Source organism: Musa acuminata, chromosome BXJ1-3 (genome assembly GCF_036884655.1).
Source record: "Musa acuminata AAA Group cultivar baxijiao chromosome BXJ1-3, Cavendish_Baxijiao_AAA, whole genome shotgun sequence".
NCBI lineage: Eukaryota > Viridiplantae > Streptophyta > Magnoliopsida > Zingiberales > Musaceae > Musa > Musa acuminata.
The window spans coordinates 40260678-40287497 of NC_088329.1; the positions used below are offsets into that span (position 1 = coordinate 40260678).

A 26820-nucleotide genomic window follows, 5' to 3' on the forward strand; every position below is an offset into this window, starting at 1 on the left:
GGTCTCTTCTATATTAAAAAAAGGAGTTTAACTTAATTTTTAAAACAAACTTAGTTCAAGATCAAGTTTGATTCATTACCCTCAACGAACTAACCATTTGGTGAAGTGGAGCACCCACCGAGTAAAACAAGCCAAGGGAAAACATTACTTGGAACACACTTGAGTTTATGAAACCCCCACACCCCCTCTCCCCTTGTCTAAAAAACAAGTTAAACCGAGCTAATAAGCCTTAACTCGTTACAGTTGCCATGAGGTGAAGGCCGGGTATGAAGAAAATTGAAGGTTAACGATGAGAGCGCAGAAAAAAAGAAATAAAAAATTTGTCATCCAAATCTTACCTTTTACAACTTGTTCTGCCAAAGAAATATTTTCATAATTTTGATTCATTCAAGAGAACAAAAGATCCAAAGACTAACACGAGATAAAATAAGTGTCAAAAGAGAGTCAGGGATGGACCAGAGAAACTGACAGATAACCGCATTACACCAGAACATATGACGATACAAAGCAGAAGCTTATACGCATTGCATCCTCCAAGTAAATCTACATTTACAATTTGCTCAAGAGCCTGCTGATGCAAAAGATAAACAAAGGAAAGTACAAAAAAATATATAAAGAAAAAGCAGCAAATGGACATACTGTACAAGTTAGGTAGGTAACTTTTATCCTCAGATGCACGATTCAAGATGAATTGAGACATGGTGACAGCCTGTGTTTGGTCAATGATATTTCTGTAATGCTCAATTATTTGACAACCACACGGAGAGTGCACTTGGTAAAGAAACAAAAGAATGTTGATTCTTAAATTTTCTTTTTGGTACCAGTTTGAGAATGATCCTGTTCTAGCTTGGTTAGATACATCAATGGCAAGCGTATCTTTGATGATGGAACTTGATGGCACCAAGCTATCATGAATGGCGAATGATTCTTATCCTGGACATAATAATCCTGCATTGCATTTAAAATGAAGGTTAACTTGATCAGCAAAATTTCAAACTAGCAAACTTATTATATTAAAAATTTGTGCTGATGAGAAGTGTCTCAATAAAATCACAGCTTAAGTAGTTCAAACAGACATTTAGTGTAGTAAGCTTATTAATGGAGAATGTTCCCTGTTGTTTCTTATAAACAATAAGCCCATTACTCATAACAGTACAACCATCAGGAAATGATATGATACTTGGAGTAGTGCCTATTTTTCTATTTTTGTCCAAGCTAAACAAAACCATGTCTTAGCTAGTTTGGTAAAGACACGTTTACTGAAATAAACCAGTAACTACAGATGCTTGACATATTACAATAGGTAAGTGATTCTAGTGATATTACCATTTGACACCATAAATAATTTTTCACAAAGTGCTGCAGATTCGTTGATCCTTGTGTCTTGTCAAGTGAATAAATACGAAAAGAATAAGAGACTCCACACCCTATCAAATAGAATACAATTTATGTCGTACTTAGTTACCCAATTGCTACAAGTGTCTATAATGCAAACCATATTTTTCAAAATCAATGTTGGATCTACTCCAAGTTGTGAAATCAATTTATGCCAAATTTGACAGATAAGCAAGAATCTTTACTCCTATCATCAAAGATGAGTTTCTTTAACAGAAAAGTATCAGACTATGGAACTCCTGATAATCTAAAATGCTTACTAGAACCAAATAAACTAGTTATTGATTGTTCAATAATTCAAACTTCCAAATACTTACTAGAACCACACTCTAAAATGCTTTAGATTAAACAAGCATATGATCACGTGTCAAGACTATTGGCTGTGCATCTGAAGATTATATTCAATAGCAGGCTAACAGGCCATATAGAAGCCAAAGAAGTAAATTAAAAGTTGCTTTTTATCAGCAATTAAGGAAATCATGAAACACGTAATCCTTGAGTCTATACAGGAGCCAAACAAGCAATCACAATACCTTCAACCAAATCTATCAGAAGCATCGATAAACTGCAGCCACAAGTTACCAAATCCTGACTTATCCTGTCACTGAATTCTTTGACTTATTGTTGCGTGTAAGGCTACTACCTCTACGGATAAGAGGGTTTTCTATGGAATAAACAAGCAGACTTCCATCCTTAGTCCCAGCTAAGAAGCACTCTTCAGGTGTCACAGCTAAAGATGTAATTATCTTCCCAACTCCTTCATACTTTTTGACAACATCAAGTGAATGCATGGAGCGCAAAATTATTTGTCCTTGGTCACCTGCACAAACAAGGAAGTCACCGGAGCTACTAAGCTCAATGCAGTTGAGGCGCCCATTTGATTCAGATGATGCAACATATTTTCCATTGATAGAATACATATGTAAACTCAGATCACTCTCAGCATAGACCACCAGCCTTCCATGTGGTGATACAACTAACTTGGACAAAGGACTACCAAATGGGTGCTGAATGGAACGTACGTAAGTTCCTTCCCGTAACGTATGAAATATACAAGTTCCATCTTTTGATCCACTGATAACTATATCAAGTTCTGCGCTGACGAATAAGCATGTAATTATGTCATCGTGGCCACATAGTATATGGAAGGGGCTTTCAATAATGACATGATCTTTTCGAGGAAAGTCAGTTTGCAATGTACGAGATCTCCTCTCTGTAAATCTTCCTCGATAAGCATGCCATACCATGACGGTTGTGTCATAACTTCCGGTCGCAAGTATACTTCCATCAGATGAAACTGCAAAATGAAAGATTTTCAAAGAGGTGTATAAGAACCAAACACAGAATTAAGAATTCTGCATGGGTTAAGTCACATCATCACAAATAGCAGCATTAAGTAATTTAAAACTGAAGGACGGAGGAAGAAAAAAAATAAAGCTTATCATACAACAACAGTGGCAATTTTTCTGCTTTAAAATTACACAATAACATTTTCCAAGGAAATATCTAAACTAAACTGTATATATTATACTTCAACAACACAAATCTCAGAAATATTAGCTCTCTCAGACTCTACCAGGCATGAGATACATAGTCCAGTATCGAGGCAGAATTAGCTCAGTTCATAATCAGGTCTTTGAATTAGTGCAATTCATAATAAGGTCTTCTGGTCCATGATTCTGAAAAACTTCATATTACAATTCAAAACTATGTCAGACTGAAATCTAACCGAGAAAATTGATTCAAAAAAATTAGATCCATATCATTATGTTTTGCCCCTGCCTTGAGAATAACAGATTATTTCCATGGCAAAGAGAGTATTGGGGAAGATGGACCCATCACTCAATTAAGTGCACTAACAATGAAGGCAAATCAACCAACTTCTCAGAGAAGTACCAGAACCGTCAAAGTTATAAGACCTTGATATATAAAGAATGATCATCAGTAGAAGCGTCCACTCTCAGGCTAGATATACATTGAACAATCCTCCATGAATATCTTGGATAACAAAAATGTTCAAAGAATGGTTTGAAAATGTTCTATAATTATTTCATAGATAAATTGTTACACGCAAATAGGAAAGATTGTAATTTATAAGACAAGATAAAGGAATGACCTGCCTTGTGTGGGTTACTCGTTAAGATAGAACAAGAAAATTCACATTTGTGAACAATTAAGTGTGCTTCGAATTGAGGATGAAAACAAGAGTAAATTGTTGGGGCAGTATGGACACATTGAGAGGAGACTAATCGATGCACCAGTTAAACAAAGTAAATCAATTAGGCATAGCAGGGCAAGCGGAGAGAGAGAGAGCACCTACAAAACTTATTAGAAACTAGCAACAATAAAAAAAAATTAAATGAGTCTCAAATTATGTGGCAATATTGCCCTAAACAGAGTTAGTGGAGGAAAAGATCTATGCCAACCACTCCTGGTAGATGGCACATTATGCCACACTTATTATAGATGAAGAAATGAAATAAGATGGAAAACAAGGTTCGTCCAGAACATAACTGTTTGTAGGCCAATGAATAACAAGAGATTTTTCCATATCGGAACAATACTTGTGGGCCCAAAGAACTCTACTTGATTATATCTCTGAATAGAAGTCTAAGAACATGTATTGGATTCCACTCAAGTTTACACATGTAACAATTTTAGGTTATGTCTCACTAGCATGGTCTAGATATTGGCAGTATTTACCTGTCTGACAGCCTATCGGCAGGTGAACCAGGGTAAACCGGGCAGTTCAAGCATGGTACTAGTCATACCACTCTGTATGGACCTTGCACCATCCAGTAAAAACCTAAGGGTCTAATATTGTGGTAGGCTTATGAACATTGATGTGGGCAACTAGATTGGGCCCCACAAACCCCAACCTTCTCACACTCATTCAGATATGTGGATTTAGGGTTGATCCAAATGAAAATCTTTCCAAAATTTCAAACATGAAGCAGGACTGACGAGAGTTCAATGCAATTCCAGTAATAAAAATGTCATACCAAATACTTATCCTCAAAAGCATTTATTTTTCTTAATAGTGTTAGCATAGGTTCTAAAGGCCTGTATACTTCAGAAGGATGCATTACTACATAAAACTGGATATGTAAGCCATGTAGCTGAACAACAGAAAGCAAAAAAAACAAGCTTTTACATAATCTAATGAGCAGCTAGTTGAATGGCACTATATTAGATATATAGCAAAGTGAACTTCGGATCCTCTTAACCAACCGATTATCTGTTTTTTTATATTTTGAAATCATAGATAGAAAATCCCAAGCCAGATAGATGATGGTCAATCGTAATTGCACGTAGTTTGTGATAGAAGTACCTGCAACACAGCTGACCACATCTTTGTGTTGTCGGATGCTCTGCACTATCTTTCCATCATTTAGGGATATCACCTGAAAACTATTTTCCCAATTACCACAAGAAATCAGATAATTTTCATTAAGAACTTGCATTGTTGCCAGGCACTGTCTTCCAAACTCAATATTTTCAGCCAGTGGAGTACCAAGCTTGCGGGGGGGAAGAACATCAGAACCTATTCCAAAAAATGGTTCCTACATCAAAAAAGAAAGCAAGTGAGGAAAACAAATTGCCCAAGATATTGCCACTTGAACTGCTAATAACCCTATTGCCCTTATAAACATCACTTATCATACTATTAAATCAAAAAATTTTGACGTCATCTATGAAGATAACCTGGGATCCTGAAAATGTGAAATTTCCACCAGTTTGAAGCTGTGTTGTTAACCAGAGTTTTACTGACAGTGTGAGCCCTTGATTCACCAAGACTATATTAGAATCCAACAAACCAATAAAGACTATAGCAGAAGGAGGACTAGCTGTACTGGAAACAATGGAAGTTAACACGATTGATGCAGGAGCAAAATACAAAGGATGAGCAATAGGGATAGGAGGCCCTCTTCTTGGATGTTTCTTACGAAAAATCTGGATTGGTGATTGACCAAAATTTGCAATCTGGTCTTCTATTGAAGATTTTTGTAGCATATCATCCATGTTCTCCAAATCAACAGCACCTTCGTATGTTAAGTAGTAAAATATGTTGGCTGCCTGTAGCCCAGCATAGTTTCACAAAGTCAACTTCAGTAATATAACATGACAAATAGTAGAATATTTCAGGCAAAATCATACCTCCATGGCAGGTTTTCCACGTTGCTTATAGCCAAATACTAGATCAATCCAATGATGGAGATTGGAACTCACATACTCACTCTCCAGAGCTTCCCGATTCCTATAAATGAATTCTTCAGGAGAACCCTGCATATTGAATTCAACCATAGAAATTAATAAAAGAAAAGGACGAATGACAAGCTCATATTTCGAGAAAATAATGTACATCAGGGAGACTCTTAAAAATTCAAGAGAATCCAATAATAAGAACTCCAAAGCATGATATAATAAAAATTAAAGATTAGAATCTTCTGTAACTCCAATTTATTTTACAAAGATAAAGATATGCAAAGCTAATTATAACTCCTTGCTATATTCCATTATGAAAAATTAAAAAGTGAGGAAGCATTCAAGTCACCAATGGAGAGAAAGGAGATGAAGAGAGATCACGTTGTATAAAGACACATGGAATATGATAAATTACCATGAATGTATTTTCAAGTTATATACACAATGCCATGGTTGCAGAATCAGTTCAAGCTCTGCTCCTATGTATTTATGTGAACTACTCCCAGTCTCCCATTAGGAACACACTATAATTACATTGCAAAGGGTCAAACAAAACCTCAAAGAGTGGTGGTACATCACCTTCTTTTACACAAAATATTGGTTTGTTATATATGAGACCCACTTAGCAACAGTTGAGGTTTTGTGACCTCATCCAACAAATTTTTATCCCAAATAAATTGGTCTGCTGGAATATTCAGACTCTTGTTAATCTCCAGCTTCTGCCACTTCATTTATCTTAAAACCATAGTCCCTCTTTGGCTTCCACTTATTTCCCTTGATATCATTTCTTCAGTTTGTCTCTGTAAAGAACTTGTAACCTACTGATCAAAGTATATTTATACTCGGGACAAAAAAAAAACAGATCTAGATCTTTCTACAGGAATGTAGCTCCTTAAATCCACAGAGAAAAAAAAGGGACAAATTAACACTGAAAATATACTCTTTTTCATGTCAAGAATGTACTTTGTGGAAGCCGCATAACTGAGGTGGCTATTCATAATACGACGTTGAACAACTAATGAGAAATAATAATTGACATATGAACCTATTTTGAAGGTACACGTTGTAAATTCCTGCAGATAGAAGGGAACACTTATGAGTCAAAACTACTGTTTGCACAAAATGTCAGACATGAAGTACTATCCTTCATAAATTATGACTAAAATAAATAGTTACTTTTTTTTACTCCTACAAGGACAAACTCCATGGATGGAATTAATCAAAGAAATGAATAGCTGCTTGTAGAATTAAGCGTGAACCTCCAACACATTACAATGAGGGAAAACTTGTTTTGATCTTCATAACATATAATATATAAAGTTCATAAATAAATAGAGTAATAAAAAACACAATGGCTAATCACAGATTCCATTTGATAAGAACTGATACCTTAGCCCATGGTGGGAGAGCTACATCACCTAATGGTTCACCATCTTGCTTCACCCCTAAATGATAAGAATTTAAATTGACAAGAAATTCGGGCATGTAAAAGAATTCAGGTATTAGCTCCTTCACATCACTTGTATTAGATAGGCAATTCCTGTATGTTCCATCTATGCTTTGAAAAAGACGGTCTGCATGATCAAACTTTCCGCCCTGTCCAAGTATACTTTTCATAACTACTATTACTCAAGAAAAATTATCATATATTCAGCAATAAAACCAAAAACAGATCAAGCAGGACAAATATGGGTCACGTGAAATAGAAAGGACAAAAGGAACTAGGAAAGATCCAAAAAAGATCAGCAGTTGATCATGATACCTGCAAATTACGGTGCAGAGCTGTAAATGGCTCTAACCTAAGCAAGTAATAGAGCACAATACCCATACTAGAATAATGTGATCCGTAGTAAAAGCTGCAACAAGAAAACCAATTTTAGATTACTTTTTAAGGCCAGAAAAGAAAAAACATAAAGAGCAAAATGTACAACCTAGGAATATCAGGATCACAAAAATTACGATATCTGTCTTCAAAAACCTGCATAATGCACAAGACAATTCAATTAACTCCGTTAGATGTTCCATCACAGATACATCAAATATAATTTAACAAAGTGAATTCAAGTATAATTTTACTACGTAACCTCAAATCGTTTGGAATCCAAGGCACCAACTGGTTTTGAAAGGTCCCTAAAAGTAGATGATTTGTTGAAATCAAGTTTTTCAGATGAATAATCAGCCAACACCCAAGGAAAAACAGGATACTGAGTCAAGTCATTATAAGATCTGCCAGCAAGAGTATTGAGAATCATTAAATATTCAAAGTTGCTGATTTCTCTTCTTCTCCAACTCTCCCTGGCATTTTCAGCCATCTCAAGTCCTATACGCCGGTCCACAAAAGAAATGATTCCATTTTTGTCTCTTGAACTTCCTTTGGGGTACAAGGTCTCATTCCTAAGAGAGACTACTAATGTTCCAACATGTTTGGCATCTTTTTGAGATGCAAAATTGAGAAAAACAGGTGCTGTGGAGTCATTAAAAAAGATCTCTATTGCTGTATACTGTAGCAAGTAGCGAGTCCAATGAACTGCTTTTATCTGCAAGAGCAAGGAAAAGTTAAAATAACCCCATGAAATAATTAACCAATTTAAAAATGTATATAGAAAAATATATATATATGTGGCTTTTGAGATACACACAGCAGAGAGGTTCCATCTCCTATGCAGTTTGATCTTGTTGGTTTTGTGTTGTAAAGAAGCATCTACATCCTCACTATCAGTTGGAGTTCCTTTTCCACGGTTGTTATCAAGAGTAGGACCTTTATTCCATTTCTGCTTAGGTATACTTCCCGGTTGTTCACATTTGTTAGAATCTGAGTTCCCAGTATCTCTGAAACTTTTAAAAACAGATGATCCTCCTGTACCTTCAACTATGAACTCACCAGCAAAATGCAGAACATTCTGCACGATAGCTAAATGCCCTGCCAATTTTCTCTTTGGTGTAATAAGCACAGAGGGGATTGACAAATGAACCTATAAAAGAAAAAGATGCATAAATTCCTTGGTGCATATACCCAAAGACTTAATTTACATGTAAAAGAAAAAAATAATACCTCGCTCAAATCACTTTCTACAGAACCAGAGGAAGGCTCCTTTTTGTCAGGAACAATATCCACCTCACTGCTGTGGTCTTTGATGTATTCTATAATTTGATTTTCTGAAGAATTATTTGGGCCAGAGTCATTCAGCCTAGCCAAGTCATCATCACAAGTCTCCAGAGATTTTTCTTCAGTAATTCCTCGCACTCCTTTTAAAAGAAATTGTTTCATTTGTTCAGGAAAACTCGTCCCCGTACCAGTAAAGGATTCATTTGCAGGCTGGCTGGCTCCGTTAGAAATTTTAGCGGTTGGAGGATGACAAAGGCGTTCATCAAACTTATAATTGCGTTTAAGTTTGGGCCTACGCCTCCAGCTATCCTCTGTCTTATCAAGTTTCCAGTGTGTGATGATAGCATTTGGAAAAGGATGTGAAGACCATGGACCTCTCTCATCAATCAAAGCACGGTACATATGGATCCATTTATCCTGTTCAAGATTAAGAAATCATAGTTATCAATTGAGGGAGGACATATTCCGAATGATCTGAAATTGCCTAAAATGAAAGAGTAAATAGCTTACAGCAACAATTTGCTGCTCCTCATCAAATGCAAGCTGGAAAGAAGCTTTTCGGTTGTCATCCGAAGATAAAACTGCATTTACATTAGACTGAATGTCATCATCAAAGGTTTTCTGCTGGTTTACCAACGCTAAAGAGTGCTCATCCAGCTTCACACGGAGGTCCTGCAACTGCTTTAGGCGATCTGCATTGACAGACTTAACTGATTTTGCCTCATCAACTGCCTGAACGAAGAAAAAAAAATTAAATGACTGCATATATCAAAAGCCTATTCACAGTAAGCTTGGTCTCTTTCGTGGAATGATCCAATTGAAATAATACAATATTCATGACAGAAACATTGCAGCTTTAAATAGGCTTTTCATGTGCATATCATAAACTAAAATTTCCTCAACCCACATTTAACTGATGGGCAAAAGACTTGATGATACAAAAAGAAGAATCTATTACATACCGCAGCGAGAACTCGATCCCTTTGAATTAGACCAAGAATGAATCCAGCTTCCTTTGAGCTGCCACATACCTCAACTGGATCATCCCTACCCAAGATACTAGTGGCAAGCATAAATTTTCCAAAGTTGACAATTTCTAGAATCAAGTGTGTTATAACATGAAAACGTGCCCCGTCATCCAGCATACCATACTTAGACCTCATCATAACCAAAGACCTGTTTTCAACAAATTGAATAATAAAGATACCTTCCTAAGAGTTTTGCAAGAATAAAATGCATTTTGAGGTACACCCATTAACATATTAGATGAATCATATATTAAATTCAACAGATACTCCCAAAAACGTTAACAGAAAGTTACCAAATATAAAAATGCAGCCTATTCTTGCTCTGATCATCATCAGAAGTAAGAAGAAGTGGAAGTAGAGAAATGAACTGCTGGACACATCTTGAGGCACTTTCCAGATCAGCTTTGCAAAGGTAAAGGATCACAAGATGAAAGATAACTCTTGGGCACTTTTCTCCCCTTAAAAGCATTGCTTTGTCGATATATTTGTTTGTCTTTCCACCCAATGCATTAGTAATTCCACCAGAAACAACTACAGCAGCCATTTCTGCAGCAGGAATGTTCAAGGACTCTACCAATCCACGTGCTCTTTGGCCAAAAGATGGGCCACCCGTATTTGAAGCTTTTGGCATCTTGCTTGGCCCTTTTCCATTCAATGCACCAATAAGAATCCATGTTTTATCATATAAATCCCACCATCCATCATTTGCCTTATCATCTTCCACAGCAATAGATTTAAAATTCCATGAAACTCTGAAAATTGCATGAACAAAATAAACAATAATATAGACGTCCATAAGAACAAAAAGAAGAAATGATACATCAGTACATCAGTATGGTTCGGTACATACTGTACCGACAGTTAGTCAGTACACTGGTACAGACCGGTAAGGTGAACCATGCTTCAAGGTACAATGAGGTAAATGAGAGTCATAGCAAGTCAATGCTTTTCAATTCTGTTTATGTCAAAGGTTACAGTGAGCATCAACTGTGGAATCGAAAGGCAGAAAGACATTCATCGTTTTAGTTAGTGACATGAAAAGACTGATCACTAGGTAATTGTAATTTTTAGTCAACTGGTAAATTGGGTCTACATTGTATCCCAGCGAATGTGAAACAGGTAAAAAGGAAAGAACATATTTACACAATTATTAGGATAACTATGAGCAGCAATTAATTAGTCAAAGTGGCCACAAATGCACCAAATTATGGACTGATAGCTTCCAATGCATTACTGACTAACCCAACTCACCAATTCTAAACACTTATCTGGTTAGACCTAGCCCAGAAAAATTAGCTAGCCATCCAAAATTCCAAATAATTAATTGGTTGCCAGGAACCAGGACATGGCTAGTTCAAACCTAGCCCAGCAAAATTAGCCGAGCCATGCTGATGGGGTGGTGGCACATGGCTACGCCGATTTTAGTTTTAGGCTAGTGCGAACTAGCTCAACAGATGTAACAAGACAGTTATCTACATATGCCCCACTACACAATGACAGAATCTTGACTATCACTGAACTGAAGGTTATAAATTGTTGTTCTTTCAACGAACAAATTTCTGAGATCAATAGAAAGAACCGTCTCAAAATTTTGTTTTCAAAAGACACTAAATCACCAAAAGACAGTTCACTAAGACAACATACAATATGAACTTTGTATAAGAATATGAACTTCAGTTCAGTGGTGGCACATGGCTATGCCGATTTTAGTTTTAGCCTAGTGCGAACTAGCTCAACAGATGTAACAAGACAGTTATCTACATATGCCCCACTACACAATGACAGAATCTTGACTATCACTGAACTGAAGGTTATAAATTGTTGTTCTTTCAACGAACAAATTTCTGAGATCAATAGAAAGAACTGTCTCAAAATTTTGTTTTCAAGAGACACTAAATCACCAAAAGACAGTTCACTAAGACAACATACAATATGAACTTTGTATAAGAATATGAACTTCAGTTCAGTGGTGGCACATGGCTACGCCGATTTTAGTTTTAGGCTAGTGTGAACTAGCTCAACAGATGTAACAAGACAGCTATCTACATATGCCCCACTACACAATGACAGAATCTTGACTATCACTGAACTGAAGGTTATAAATTGTTGTTCTTTCAACGAACAAATTTCTGAGATCAATAGAAAGAACTGTCTCAAAATTTTGTTTTCAAGAGACACTAAATCACCAAAAGACAGTTCACTAAGACAACATACAATATGAACTTTGCATAAGAATAACAAGCTGTTCCAATCCAAGTTTTCTAAAATAAGCTTAAAGGTTTTTTGTCCCAGGAATTGTATAATGAGGATTAACTAGCATCAACTTGCATCATGTAACAAAATTACTTGGTTGACCAGATTGATGAATTAAGAATTGCGTAACCAGATTAATAAGGATTGCTTCAGCAGTCCGGAATTATATTGTCCATGGACTGCTAATATTTATTTATACATATTAATAAGAAAAACACAGCCAAACTACCCGCACACATCATTTTAGTCATCTCATGGTTAAAAAGATTAAAAGAATAAGCATGTTCCTAAAAATCAGCATATTGCAATCCACATTGACTAATCATATTGAGGATTAGTTATACTGTCATAGTATAATATGTACAAAAATATACAAATTACAATAGCATATATAACATAATGAAAATAGTATGTGGCAAATACATATTACAAAACTGCACGTGATATTTGATATTTTTGTAAACATAAGTGACAGATAGAAGATTGATATAATACGATAAACTCATCAAATAGTACACATTTAAAATTTAAATATTGCATATAAATCATATCAAGATTCATAAGAGCAATAAAAAAAATCAAAATGTTGCCATAAATTCCAAATTTAAGTTTTTATCTCTACATTAATCAATAATTTGAAAAGTTAAACCAAATAATAAAATCTTTTTGTTGAAATCCGATTTTATGATTTGTATCATCCATAGTTCGCCTTATCGATTCATATCGATGTACCGGCCAGCTATCAATATGGTATATATCGATCCATACCAACACACGGTACGATAGGACATAATGATAGACAAGTATGTACTGTCCATACCAGTCCCCTGTCGAACTAATATGTATCGCCCGTACCTAGCGGTATATGATGGTACGGTAAAACTTGGACTATCATCTAATCTGACAAATCCAGATCGCTCTTTTTTTCATATTTTGAATGACTGATCCTGTTCCCAAACCCAATTTCTAGAACATAGTGATTTAGAAGAAATAATATCTTTTTTAAACAGAAGTCTTACCTAGGAAGTTGATCAGCTTCAAGATTCAGTAACTCACTAACTGCAAAGTTGATGTCCTTCTGGTTATCTGGTTGCAGTCCATCAGAAGAATAATCTGAAGAGATTCCAAGAATTGGAAGCTGCAAAGAAAGAGGCATGGATTCTGATATAAGAATATCATATTAAATTATTCGATGTACAAAACATAAGAAGAAACAACTTCAAAATAATTAGACATTAACTATTCCATGAACATCTATAAATGACATACCAGAAGTTTATCACCACTTTCAATGATTACCAACTCATTGATAAGCTTTAGAAGATACAGTGTATTGTCCCGACATGGCTGTGAAGTAAAAATGTTCTCCTCCAAAGAAATTTCAACAAGACTTCCAATTAGATCTTCATAGATATCACGAAGAAAACGTGAATGGGATAGTTCCTCCTGTAGATGCAAACCAGACTTGTGATTCAACAAGCAGAAACTGAAGAATACTATTGCAATATTTGTCGCAGACGATTTAACATACCTGTTCCAAGTTCAATAACAGGAAATTTATTGTCTCCTCTAGTTGCTGCCAACCACCCTTTACTGAAAACAAACAATGAGAAAGAACAACACAGTACAAATTCTTCACAAGAATTAGCTCATCAAAATTCAAACTATCAGCTTTAGTTTTTGACTCCGTTTCATAGTTCTTAAACACATCAAGCCTGACAGATGTCTCTAACCAAGAGGTCCAACCATATTCCTGTAAAAGCATTATCGAATTACAAGACATTCAAGATATGAAATAAAAAAAAGCTTTAAATAGTACCATTAAATCTTCAATATTCGAAGGATTTGAGTCAAGCAGATTCAGTAAATCTCCTAAGATTTTCACCCGAGTTGAGGAATCCTTGCAGGTTTCCAGATATTTAAAGATGCAGACTAAAATCTGAGGAAGGAGAAAATGAGAAGAGAGACCCATAGAGGACTTCTTATTTCTCTGTGCATCAAGATGACTGTGTTTCTGCAAGACCTGAAGGACTCAACAAAAAATAAATTTTATATTTATTATTGAATCATGATAAGATCGATGTGACATTAGCCAGCTAAGTAAGCAACTGTCTAAATTTTTTCTCCATATTACATGGTATTACCTGTTTAGGACTAGCACCACCAAGAAGGACGTCAAATAATGTAGCACAAAGATGGTCAGAGAGTGGAAATTTGAACAGTCTCTCTGACATTGCAGAAAATATCGGTTCTGGCATGGTTCCTCCTTTTCTGAAATTTTCAGAAATGTATTTAGATCGTCCAACAGAGAGGCTAAAGAATTTCATTCCCTTTTTCTCTGAGGGAAGTCCAACCAACAACTTCCCTAGAAACTGCAAGCCCAGCAGCCTGATAGGCTCCAATTCCCTGAGGTGTCAAGTAAAGAAAGGACATCACTATAACTACATGAAGAATTGGGAATTGGGAATTCATTAATCATGCCAATGACAAAGCACAAAAGAAGCAAAAAATCTTATAACCCACCAATCTTGCTTCTATCCTTTTTGTATTCATACATGTTGGCGGGCAGTTTGGAAGATCATAAGCAGCCCATTTGATGGTAAACACCAGTAATTCTTTTGACTTTAATAGGTGCATGCATACTTAAAGTTGCAGAAGAAAAAAAAAACATAAAGAGTAAACCAGGAAGAACCACCCAATCAACAAATAAATAGTCCACAACAATCAGGCAGTTAAAGGGACGAATATTAGTTGTCAGTACATTTTTGTTTCATTGCATTTGAAAGACTAGATGCTGCAACCATGGTTCGGGGATACAGTAGAGTTTTATTATATTAAACTTAGGGGTTAAGGTGAGATTATTTTCAATTGCTTTTTGTACTCTTTAATAAAATCATAACAAATCAAAATGTTTGTTTTTTCACATTTTCTATGGATTTTCCATCCAGATCTTAGTCATATATTAGGAAGGGTGTTTTCATGAGATATGAATTTATTTGTATTAGTTTAAGCTAGCTAGTCTTTCAAAAGTCCAAAAAGGTAATTGATTGCAAGGTTTGCCGTACCACGACATACCGCCCAACATGGTTCGCGTTATCAGTCCATACCAGTATACTGACCAACCATCGGTGTGGTATGTACTGATAGATCGACACATGGTATGTTGGGACGTATCGATAGACCGATATGTATCGCCAATACCGGTCCCCTGTCGAAATGGCAATATACCACTCATACCAAGTGGTATACTACGGTATGATGAACCTTGCCGTCCGATATGGGCAGTACAAACAAATCCGATAAGGGACCAATATGGGCTGTACATACTGGTTTGTTGGTACATCCCACCATATCATGTGTCAATACATTGGTATGATTCGATACATACTGTACCGACAGTCAATTGGTACACCGGTATAGACTAGTATGGTGAACCATAGTTGATTGCATTGTATTTAGAGGTCAAGTTTAGGGAGGATTCTCAGTATGATAAAGATTTAATAGAATAATAGATCATTAATAGACCAAAATTCTATCTCATCCTTTTACTTATGGCTTAAGTACTGTATATTATAATAAAGGTTAAATTCTGGGTCTTGTAACTTAAAATGTTAAGATGCTTCTATTGATGGAAAATAGAACTTTTCTTAATGCCATGTAACCTTGATTATCCCTTTTCTCCATCCTGAGTGTTTCATCCTGCTTCTAGTCTCTTTCTTATCTTACACAGTCTTCTACTTCTCTCATTCTTCACTGCCTTCATTTCTATCAGCATTTGCATCACCAAATAATGCTAACCGTTCAGATTTTACCAATTAGTTTTAGTTATTTACAGACATTGAAATCTCATTTGGAAAAAGAAATCAAAAAACGATGTCCTAGTGTTTTTCTGAATAAAAAATGATGTCCTAGTGTTTTTCTGAATAAAAACGATGTCCTAGTGTTTTTCTGAATAAAAATGATGAACAAAAATTGGTCAATGGTTGCAAGAGTTAGCAAATTTAAATATTTCTAATTCTACTTTCCTAACAATTGACACAAATAATCTTCAGATTCTCATCCCAGCACCACTCTTTTATACATGCTATAGAGGTAGAGCAAGAACTAAAAAAACTCAATTAAAAACAATAAAAAAATGATAGCACTTAGTCTGTACAGTAATAATTCACTAAAGAGAGCTGACTCAGCCAAAAAGATCAGGTAATACTGCTGAAACCAATTAATTGGCACCACATGCCCACTGCACAAGGAGTTTCACATTAGAGCATAAAGTGGAAGAGTGAAAAAGTTTTGTTACTTGACTCGCATCCCTCGTACATGGTCTAGACTCCTCAACTCGTTCGCCACACAGGCAGGTAAATTTTTAATAAGGTTCAACTTCAAACTCTGGCCACAAAAAGATTTGGCCCATGCAACACAAGATAAGGGTACAAGCTCACTCAGAAAGATAAAACAAGCTAGAAATAATCAATAGGAAAAAAGAACAGAATAAGGAAAGATGAACTCTATAGCATATCAAAATGTAGTAAAAGATTTAGTCTGCATGTAGTACCATCCACAACTTGCATTTTAAAACTTTACAAGAGCTTCTAAGCTCATGAAGCTTGAAATTAAAAATAATAAGCACAAAAAGAAGTGTTTAGATTGAACTGTTATACAAGCTCAAAATCAGTGCATCTACAAAATAATTTTATGCATGGAAGTTAAGAACCATTGGAACATGGATTGGCAATATATACCGAAAATGTCAAACATAAGCTCCTTCAATCAAATTGCATTAATCTAAAAGACAAACATCTACAAACACCCTCGTATACACTGACAAGAACTCATGAATCAGCTCCATCACTTGGACAAAATATTAGCAAAGTAGATGGCAAAAAAGGTAATAAAGGCATCTAAAAGAGGCACCCCAGAAGGAAGATGACCAAAAGTAGTGTTAATAAGATATCCAGAAAAGTCTTCTCAATCAAATATCAGAACAGTAATTAGAAAACTTTTCCAAAGAATCAGTTAGGTCGCCAAATAGATGCATAACTACCTTAACACAAATGCAGACTAATCCAACTTAAATTTACACTTCAAATATCCACATCAAAATTACATTAGGGACTTTTGTCTTCTTTAAGAACTTACCATATCCTTCTCTTCTCATCAGTTCTAGTAAACAAATAGCATTTCCATTAATGAACAACTATAAAAGATTGTCTTTTCCAAAATCAACAACACATTAAAAACTTACAAAAGCAATATGTATTTATAAAGGGTGGTAATACCCCAAACTAATCACAGTTTAGTTGGTTACCACTGTAGACATTTAGCATTTCCAGTAACCAACTCCTTGTAATGTGTATTTCAAGGTTTTCTGCCTCATTACTTATTGAAGCAATAAAGAAGCATCAGTACCGCCCCTATACCATATCACCAAGTCATTTTTCTCTAGTTTTGAGTTTGAACTGGTTCAGTTTTTTAACATGAGTGATCTTAGGAAGACTAAGAGCCAAACAGGTACATGTTCATGTTTTCAACTGGTGAGTGATCTTAAATATCCAAAACCTAAACTAAGGACTTTGATTGAGCATATAGAGCTTCAACCTAAAAGAGGCATCTACTTTCTTGCATTGCTGACACTTGTGTCGGCACCACAAACAGTACTGCATTGAGGACAAGTACCACATCAGTCACTAGCTATTATTGTAGCTTATCACAAGTCCAACATACATTAGATAATTTAGTCAAGATTAGTTTGAGAACAAAAAACCTAACATTTTCAAGGATAGTAAAAAGGATTCTGACCTCTGAAGAAGATTAATAAAAATATGACAGCCACCAAGCAAATTGGCCTGCTCCAAAAAAGACACTAGCAATGGCTTATGAGAGAGAGAACGAATGACCATGTGCAATACATCCTCGATGCATACCATATCATTACTTTTCTCAAAAAAGGCAATAAGAGCCTTTATATCATGGTGCAAAATCTTTTTCCTGCAAACCCACACCTTTCTTGTTAAATGTGATGAGAAGCATGTCAAAAAGGATGTATATAAAAACTGACAATGCGAACAGTATGAAAAATACAATATCTACCTCAAACTCATTTCTGCAAGGCTTAGTAAAAGCAGACGAATCTTCCGAACATCTTCCAGGCATGGTCGTTCTCCAATCACTTCTTTCGTTATTGGATGCAAAAGTGGCTTGTTCCCAATAGCAGATCGACCAGCTTTATCCCAATAAAAATGGTATATCATATCAATTATTCGAGGGAGCCCACACAATGCTGGCAATAGGCTTCGGTCGCTTTCAAAATACTGAATAAGAAACATATATATATCACGTTGCACTTCATAACTTGCAAACACCCAGATATGTGGATTCAAGTAAATTGGCAATATAGCATCTCTTATTAGTGTTTCAGACATGCCTGAGCAAATGGGGAATAAGTTCATACACAGATCAAAGATGTAAAAGAGAGAAAATCATAAACACAATTTGGGAACAAAACAAAGCTATTTACCAGTGTTTCTCAAGACATAGAACATATATTTCAATGCCGAAAGAGTTTCAAGATTTAGTTGCATAGGTGGAACAGATTGCAGCAAGAACCCAAGAATAGAGAACCCAGAAAGAAGATGCATCTGCTGCTGATTTGATGCATTTCCATCTAATATGGAAGCAATGAGCTCAATGACTTCAGCAGCAAGCTTATCACTCATAATGGACCCAATTGATGCATAGTCAAGTTGTCCATTATCTAACTCAGACCTATCAAACTGAGTCAAAAGAGGAAAAAACACAGAAACACCACCAACACAATAAATAATCTCTTGAAGCAAGCGACGGGAGCATAACTTTGTCCCACTCATAATTACAGCCTCAAAAGCATTCTTATCAGAATTCTCCAGCATTGATGAAACATTAAATAAAATCCGACCATCACTAGCCTGCAAAGAAAACAAGTCAATGTCTAACTTCATGTTGTCACATAATAAGATAACATATTTCTGAAAACTTGACGCTAGAAATATTAACCTGTGCATTTAAACCAAAAATGACTTTTGATGACAGGCCATCTTTGGCGTCTAGGATTCCACCATAAAGTGAATTTTGAGAGTCAAGCAGCACTCCATCACCAAGGAATGAATACATGTAACTTGGTCCTAGGCAGTATAGACCTTTTATTTGCTCAGAAGAAAGAGCATCACTGAAGACATAAAGAGGACCAAGTTGACCCAGAAAAGGATATATCTTCCCGAAATTAAATGGATAGGGCTCTTCATTGGTAGGTTTAAGTTCTGTTCCTATAGTACATCGAGACATAACCTCACTAACTTTTGCGTATCTGAAATATAGTGACCAATCATTTCTATCAGTAAAAAGCTATTCATCGTAAAATAAGGAGAAACTATATATGTATCCATGAAAAATAGAGTACCACTCATGGAATGACCCCACCTGCATTTTTCAGAGGATATCAGATTTCCATCAACATAACACCTTAGCTGGCTTCCCCCAGAAAATGCCCTGCCTATGCTATGAGTAATGCAGAGAAATTGCCACTTTCTTGGAAGAAGGTTGAGAGGCAACAGAACACACTGCCGTTTTTGGTTGATGGACTGCGAGAGATATGTGGATTTATCAGGTCAATGTTATAGAAGAAAAGTCTTATGTCAAAACAATACCTTAGAGAATATTACATAACATACATAAATTACTCAGAAAACATAAGAAACATATATCTAGTTGTCAAAACAAACAAACATATCAAGTACTTCCACATCTATGATTCAGTCAAAAGATCACACTGATAGCACTCCAGTCCACTATATTTTCTCCTTCATGTCAAACACTAAATAGAACTCCTTTATTCAGGAATACAATCAATTGCATAATTTCTCCCTCACAATCTCTTAGTTCTCCTCCGACCCAAATGTGTACAACCATTCTCCATGGGACCTGACAGCACAGTTAACAAAGAAACTAGGCAAAGTTTGGCATCACAAAAGCAACTATAGATGTTAGAATTCTAATAACAAAGGTAGCAGAACTTCATGACATGAACTCAATAAATGCTCTCCTGAAGCAGTTAAAATCTAAATGTGGTTGCCCTAGAAATGATACGTTACAAGATAACAACGAAATAAAAATGGAATAAAATTCTTCAGAAACAAGATATCCTGCACAAATTACACTGGCATAGCAGTAGAAAGAAAATCTAGTTATCATTTATCATCTGACAACATTAAAGAAATATTTCATCCTCAAATATTATATCAGAACACATTAATTTAGCTCTAGTTGTCATGTATCCTTCATTTGTAAATGATATATCATTTTAAAGTGCATATTTTATACCATATATTTTTTGTAACTACAACTATGTGTCTGCATATATTTCATTAGATAGCTGGCATGCAGAATGGTAAAGTTTATTCTTCCACAAAATTGCCACTTCTTGTCTGAGTATACAAGTAGTTGCAACCTACAATATTTGAAATACACACTATTTGATAAACTGCCATACTAGTAACCGAAAAATTACATTAAAAAAATCAAAAGATATGGATCATTCCATATGTACCTCAAAAATCAGCATGTCCTTGGCAACCATTGCAAGACAACCCTTTCCAGTGTCAGTGAAAAAAGAAAAAAGGCCCATTATACCAGTCTCAGGGATATCCTCTAACCTTAGCCAGCATGAGAAGGAAAAACCTTTGTTGTTTGGCCACTGCACTGGAGATTTTACTACAATTCCCTGCCAAGCAACAAGAAACATCACATATTAATTATAGGAACTGTGATGAAAGATAGAACAAAATGCATTTCAGAACATATATAAAAAAATCAGTTCATTAACACATAAATCTTAATAATTTCCATGAAGCAAAGATATCATAAAAATAGCACAGTTCACTGGCAATGGCAGAATCCAAGGAATAAAATGGAGAAAGAACCACATCATCCAAATCATAAAGCAGCATTACCATCACATATTTTGACCAAGTATTAAGTTCTGATACATGCACCAACTCATGCATCTCACTGATTTTGTAAGAAACATGACAGCACTGACTGGACAGGAGACATTGTAATGCTCAAGGCTTATCTGTTTCATCTTTTTTAATATAGAAATTAATAGTTGAAACTGATGGAAAGAAAATCTCTTACAAACTTCATTTCATTTTTCTTTGTTTTATTTTAATTTTTTGGTACTACTTCTGTTAAGCTGATAATCACTAGAGGGCCCATAACCATCAGATGGCACCCTCACACTCAATCTTTAATGAGTCTTTCCCTCCAGTCCTCCAACAAGTAAAATTTTGACCATAAGATCTGCCTTTTGAAAGATAAAAAAAATAAAAAATCATATATCTTCTAACTTTCTTTATTCTGGAAAAAGGGCCAAAAATTGACATGAAGCAAAGCATTTACATATTCAAGAAAATAGAAGGTACAAAAAAAATCTTGACCAATTGAGCAAGGTTCTTAATTCTGGTCAAGATCTTCAACAGGGTATAAATTTCACATAAATAACTAAATACCAGCATTGGTACACCGAAAAATATGCACCACACCAATGAAAATGGCACATTTTGTACAATTATGCACTTTAAGTCAGAACACATTATAGGTACAGATCGGTTTAGCATGGAATGGTAGATGTCATGGATTATCATGCAAAATAATACAATACATCTAGCCAGTGAAATTTTCATCATAACCATGTCCAAACAAGTATTAAATAGAACAGATGTGTACCGAATCTAGTCATATCTCAAAATTACAGAAGGTGCACTTCCTGCACCCAGTTAAATAGTAATAACTATGGAACATTCTTTTAAGCAAAACATCATACAAGAGTACTACTCGCAACCAACTTAAATCAGAGTGTGATGATGCCTCTACTTGTACCGGATGCTTTTGCTAGGAATGAAACTGTTGAAAATTTTCAGATATTATAGACAAGGCAGATAAGCTTAGTCATAAGCGTGCTTGATTTGAGCATAAGCATTACAATTGCCGATACTTATATTATTAGGTCAAGAAACTTAATGAATATAAGTTCCTTAAGTCTAAATTCACCTAAATTCACATTGATATTCATTTTTCTACAGCCAAATCCAAAGATAACTATGTACATAGATGGTTCAGTCATGTCCAGCCTGTCAGCCCAAATATTATTTTGGAACACTGAGTGGTTGTTGAATATGAGCAAGCAATAGAATCACTTTCTCTTCAAATATTTTTTAAAAAAAATCTTATACCACCATAAGCTAGATGATAGTTCTGCAAGCTTCTTTCAGTAGACAAATTTCCTGCCTTGTAGCCTATGTAAGAACACTTCCAGTTACATAGAACCCTAATGTCATCAAAACGAATTTCCTATAGGTTCCTCATATTTTCTCCAGATAATACTTGTAAACTGTTTAGCATGCCCAACATGTTCCCCATACAAACGAATCCAGATGGTATAGTGTACCAAATTTCTTAGAACTTCACATCAAATGTATCTCTTTATACTTTTCACATTATCTTGTTGGCACTACAAAAGATATATTCACTTTCACTTCTCCATTAATTTGGTCTAACATTTTCTATCATCCAATAAAAAAGTATAACAACAACATTTTCTTTCAATAGTTCTATTTTAAATAAGTGAACTTCATGTACACATTGCAAAAAAAAATCTATGAAGCATTAAAACTACAAAAATATAGAACATTATGCTAAGTGAAAAATAGGCAGGGTTTTATTGATCAATAAGACTGACATACGATCAGATGTAAAAAAACAGTAAAGCATAGAAAGACGTATGACAAAAGAATACATATTAGTATATTACACAACCCAACATTCAACAAAATCTAGGATGGTTTACTACATTATGTACCAATGCCACCATAATGGAACAAATTTACACTTATGTCCAAATCATAAATCTCTAGAGAAAAAATATCATATCACATGCCACAACAATTTTCATTGCATGAAGTAGGAAATATATGAGAATGGCTTAAATTACAGTGGTATTTACCAATCATACCGAGCTAATGTACTGGTAAAAGAAATATATCAGTAATAGAAATATTTAAACCAAGGATTGTCATTTCAGGTACTGGACCCGTTTCGATGATTTGTCAAACTGGTACGTACTGGTTTGTATTGGTGTACTGACACATGATACATCGGTATGTACCGATATTTCAAAGAGGAAGAAGAAGAGGATGGGGCAGTAGATGAACAAAGGAGAAAAAATAAGGAGGAGAAAAGAAGGAAGAAAAAGAAAGGGGTGGAGGAGGAAGAAGAGGTGGAAGAGAAAGAAGAAAAAGGAAGAAAAGGAAAAAGAGGAGGAGAAGAGGTGAGAGCATACCTGGAGAGAAGAAGGAATGGTGGCAGCAGTAGGGGGCAGCGATGAGGCAACAACAACAAGGTCATAGGTAAGATGAAGGCTCGCATTCACAAGCCCTAATTTGGTTCTTTTCTTTTTTAATGCCAAGTTAGATCGGCCCCATTATTTTTCTGATTTTTAATATTTTAGCTGGACCACCCAAAACGGGGGTGGTCCATATACCAGCACATGCCCGAACTGATATGTACCGCCCATACCATATCGTTTCGAGTGGTACAATAGTCCTTGATTTAAACATCTTTTTTATATTTGTATTGCATTCCCAGGTGCAAATATCATATTGATCAATGCATCCAACAATATACCAGGTGCCATTATCAGTATTTAAATATTTCTTATGAATTTAAGCAACTGAAACTAGTATACAAACGGTAGCTAAATCACAATAATTTGTCTTAGATAATTGCCACATCAAAATAACATATTCTTTATACTGCAAGTACCCAAAACAAGGACTATGCAGGTGTATCTTTGTCTTCCTCAAGTGCAGTCAAGGCTGTACATCTAATACAATCATAGAAATCAGTAGTTAAATTCCTTCTTCAATTCTGTCCTATGCAAAAAAGACCATGTGTATTTCAATTCGAAGTAATCATGCTTCTTTCAGAAAACATCTTACATGGTATGCACATGCATTTTGAGTTTGTTTAAGGCAATCATTTGCATTGATTTGTCACAATGTAGGGTAGCAATTTTCGTCATCAGCTTCGCTCAGAAACTAAAATTGATCCTTCTACTAGTTGCCACAATTTACTCAAATGCAGCATTGGATGATCAGAAAAGGTAGGAAAGAAAATAAAAAACAAAGCAAGACTAGAATGTCCCAGCAAGCAAGTTTCCCAGCAAGCAAGAAAGACTAGCTTGCTGCGACATTCGATACTTGATTATGAAAATGGCAAAATTGTCATATAACAGAAGATATGGATATATAACAGAAGATAAAGCACATAAATAGAATAAGAAGATATATGTGACACCATAACATACAGAATCACAGCCATTGAACTCAAAGAAAGCCTCGGGTCCTTTTTCCTTGAGCATATAGCGAATAGATGTCAAAAGCAAGGACCTATGTTTTTGTATAGACTCTCTCTTCTCTCTTCGAAGAAGAGCAAATATTTTTCTTATGTCCTTTCCAGATATGCTATGCCCCCCGATGATCTGAATTAACTCAGCAATCTTGCTTATCATGTCCTCTCTGTCCTCTTCACGGAACCAATCAAGAAGGAAACCAAGCACTCCCGCCTTGAAACATGCAGTTCGATTAATGATGGAATCCTTTAGCATATTCTGTAAGATATCAAGGCCATAATGCTGCAGCGAATTGCTGCTCTGGCAAGAAGAATTGTTGATGTTATCAAACATTACAGACTGTCAATAACAAATACAATATGGTGGTAAAAGTTAGACATAAGCAAACCTTCTGCAGAACATTTAGGAATAACATAATCACATCTTCATTCTGCGCCAAAAGGGAGCAAAGAAAACATGAGCTAAGTTCATGCTAATGAGCACTTTGATGCTTGAGGTAGTCAACCTCTGCAGCACCGAAGTAAGAGAAAAATATGGACATGAAACAACAAAGAGCAAGGAAATGAGCCAAAGATCCATATAAATGCTAAACCTTTATTACTATGTTCTCTTCCATGTCAAAATTTCCATCTACAAGCATGTCAAGAAGAGCATGCAGAAGAGCTATATTTGGTTGCCACTTGCAAAAATCCAAGAGCAAGCTCTGCAATGTCTGATAACCCACACCAACAAGTGCTCTAAAGGAAACCTGCAATGATTGAGCTACAATTTAATGATATAAAATAGATAAGATTTAAACATGGGGCCCATACCAGTTTTGTATAATTTAATGAACCAGTACACTGCACATTAGACCTACCTGAACCTCTCAGTATCATCAGCAAGAATGAAAAAAGTGTATGGAGTGGTACAAAAGTAACCAAACTATATGTACCATTGCTGATATTTGGAGTGCTAAGTATCAGCAGGTATGTACTGGTATGACTGGTAATTTAAACCAAGATATCAAGTAATCAAAAATGTTAGTGATCTATAATTCCAGTATACATGAGAATTAATAAATGGTCAATCACAATAAGAAAACCAATGAAATTTCAAGTCTGATTCTACTTGACGTATCATCCATACAAGAAAAAACAGCCAAATATGTGGTAATTCATAAAAGATAGCGATATGACATTACAATGTTTTGTAACAGATGCAAAATGCAAAGCTCAAGCGTTGATTAGTGGCAGAGTGAAGGATAAATAAAAATACAACCAAACATAGCTTGAATAGAACAAATATCAGCAAAGCATTCTTAACAATCCAACCCAGTAGACTTAGATCTATTGGGCAAATAAATTAAAGAATAGACTCCTAACCACATGGACAAAAGCCCTTAAGCCCAATAAATTATAGACAATGTGCAAACATTATATTTAAAGTTGTTACTATTAATAGATTCATCTAGTCTTATATATCAACGCAAGCCCACATTATCTCTGAATTTGCAACAAATTGTGATAACTCAGCTTCTCTCACAATTTGCAACAAATTGTGATAACAAATTGCAACAAGAGAACCCCACATCCATCTCATTTCATCACTGAGGAAAGATAGCTGAGCAAAAAAAGCCCTGTGTCAAGACATGATGACCGCACATCAGAAGCCAGACTAGTAGGCATCGTGGCAGGTCACAATTATAAGGGTCCACTGGCATGCAAAGAGGCAAGGGAAGGCAGCAACATCAAATGATCCATTGAACACAATCTATGAGCAAAAGTCTGAGTCCGATGATGAAACACCATCTCCCTCATAGTCCGCTCTACGTGAGGTCTGTGGAGATAATAGCAATGTGAAAAAAGTGCATTAATCGATGGTTGCAACAACAATGATCAATCGATTGTTCCGGCTACTCTTTAAGCATGCCACCCAAGATTTGTCATAGAGCTCAAGGATCAATGCACCTTGTTTATGGTCAAAAGGATAAAGGAAAGAGGAAGTTAATGAGGCTGCAGTTGCAGTTCTAATGCACTCCAACCTTACCTAAAAACATCATTACCACAAGGTTTACCAATATAATATGTTACAAGAGCAGTTCCAAGATTTGGTTCAACAAACCTGCCATATCAACACAACTTCAAAGGATCAAGGTTCCTGATCCATCAACCATGGAGTTCTCATTCAGTTAGTGGTAGAAACAGTATATATTAATGATCCATCGGCGGTGGAGTCCCATCAGTCAATTAGTGGTATAAGCAGTATATATTAATGTTATCTCGAGAGTTTATTTTGCACAAATAATAGAGTTTCAACACCTAATCCAATATCTTAACCAGTGATTTAAAAAGCGCTAGGCGCCAAAAGGCGCCAAGATCCAAAAACGCCCGAGGCGCTAGGCGCTCGCCCAG

General features: G+C 35.6%; 1 protein-coding gene across 2 annotated transcripts in view; it reads right to left on the reverse strand.

Annotated features, from left to right (window-relative positions):
* Positions 1 to 493: 493 nt before the first annotated feature.
* Positions 494 to 26820, reverse strand: part of LOC135629850 (BEACH domain-containing protein B-like) — a 56525-nt gene continuing 30198 nt past the window's right edge. For both annotated transcript variants that reach the window (XM_065137666.1, XM_065137664.1), the window contains exons 14-41: positions 25020 to 25175; positions 24816 to 24857; positions 24383 to 24727; positions 20567 to 20740; positions 19441 to 19601; positions 19018 to 19327; positions 18503 to 18929; positions 18076 to 18409; positions 17785 to 17973; positions 14133 to 14394; positions 13808 to 14011; positions 13520 to 13741; positions 13258 to 13434; positions 13008 to 13126; positions 10029 to 10487; positions 9670 to 9883; positions 9218 to 9439; positions 8654 to 9124; positions 8241 to 8573; positions 7686 to 8138; positions 7533 to 7579; positions 7364 to 7457; positions 6991 to 7197; positions 5554 to 5679; positions 5101 to 5472; positions 4727 to 4958; positions 1929 to 2692; positions 494 to 948 (exon numbers count right to left, since the gene is read on the reverse strand). In XM_065137666.1, coding sequence (XP_064993738.1) covers positions 1989 to 2692; positions 4727 to 4958; positions 5101 to 5472; positions 5554 to 5679; positions 6991 to 7197; positions 7364 to 7457; positions 7533 to 7579; positions 7686 to 8138; positions 8241 to 8573; positions 8654 to 9124; positions 9218 to 9439; positions 9670 to 9883; positions 10029 to 10487; positions 13008 to 13126; positions 13258 to 13434; positions 13520 to 13741; positions 13808 to 14011; positions 14133 to 14394; positions 17785 to 17973; positions 18076 to 18409; positions 18503 to 18929; positions 19018 to 19327; positions 19441 to 19601; positions 20567 to 20740; positions 24383 to 24727; positions 24816 to 24857; positions 25020 to 25175 — 7056 coding nt within the window. In that variant the 3' untranslated portion in view covers positions 494 to 948; positions 1929 to 1988. The remainder of the gene's footprint in view (positions 949 to 1928; positions 2693 to 4726; positions 4959 to 5100; positions 5473 to 5553; positions 5680 to 6990; positions 7198 to 7363; positions 7458 to 7532; positions 7580 to 7685; positions 8139 to 8240; positions 8574 to 8653; positions 9125 to 9217; positions 9440 to 9669; positions 9884 to 10028; positions 10488 to 13007; positions 13127 to 13257; positions 13435 to 13519; positions 13742 to 13807; positions 14012 to 14132; positions 14395 to 17784; positions 17974 to 18075; positions 18410 to 18502; positions 18930 to 19017; positions 19328 to 19440; positions 19602 to 20566; positions 20741 to 24382; positions 24728 to 24815; positions 24858 to 25019; positions 25176 to 26820) is intronic.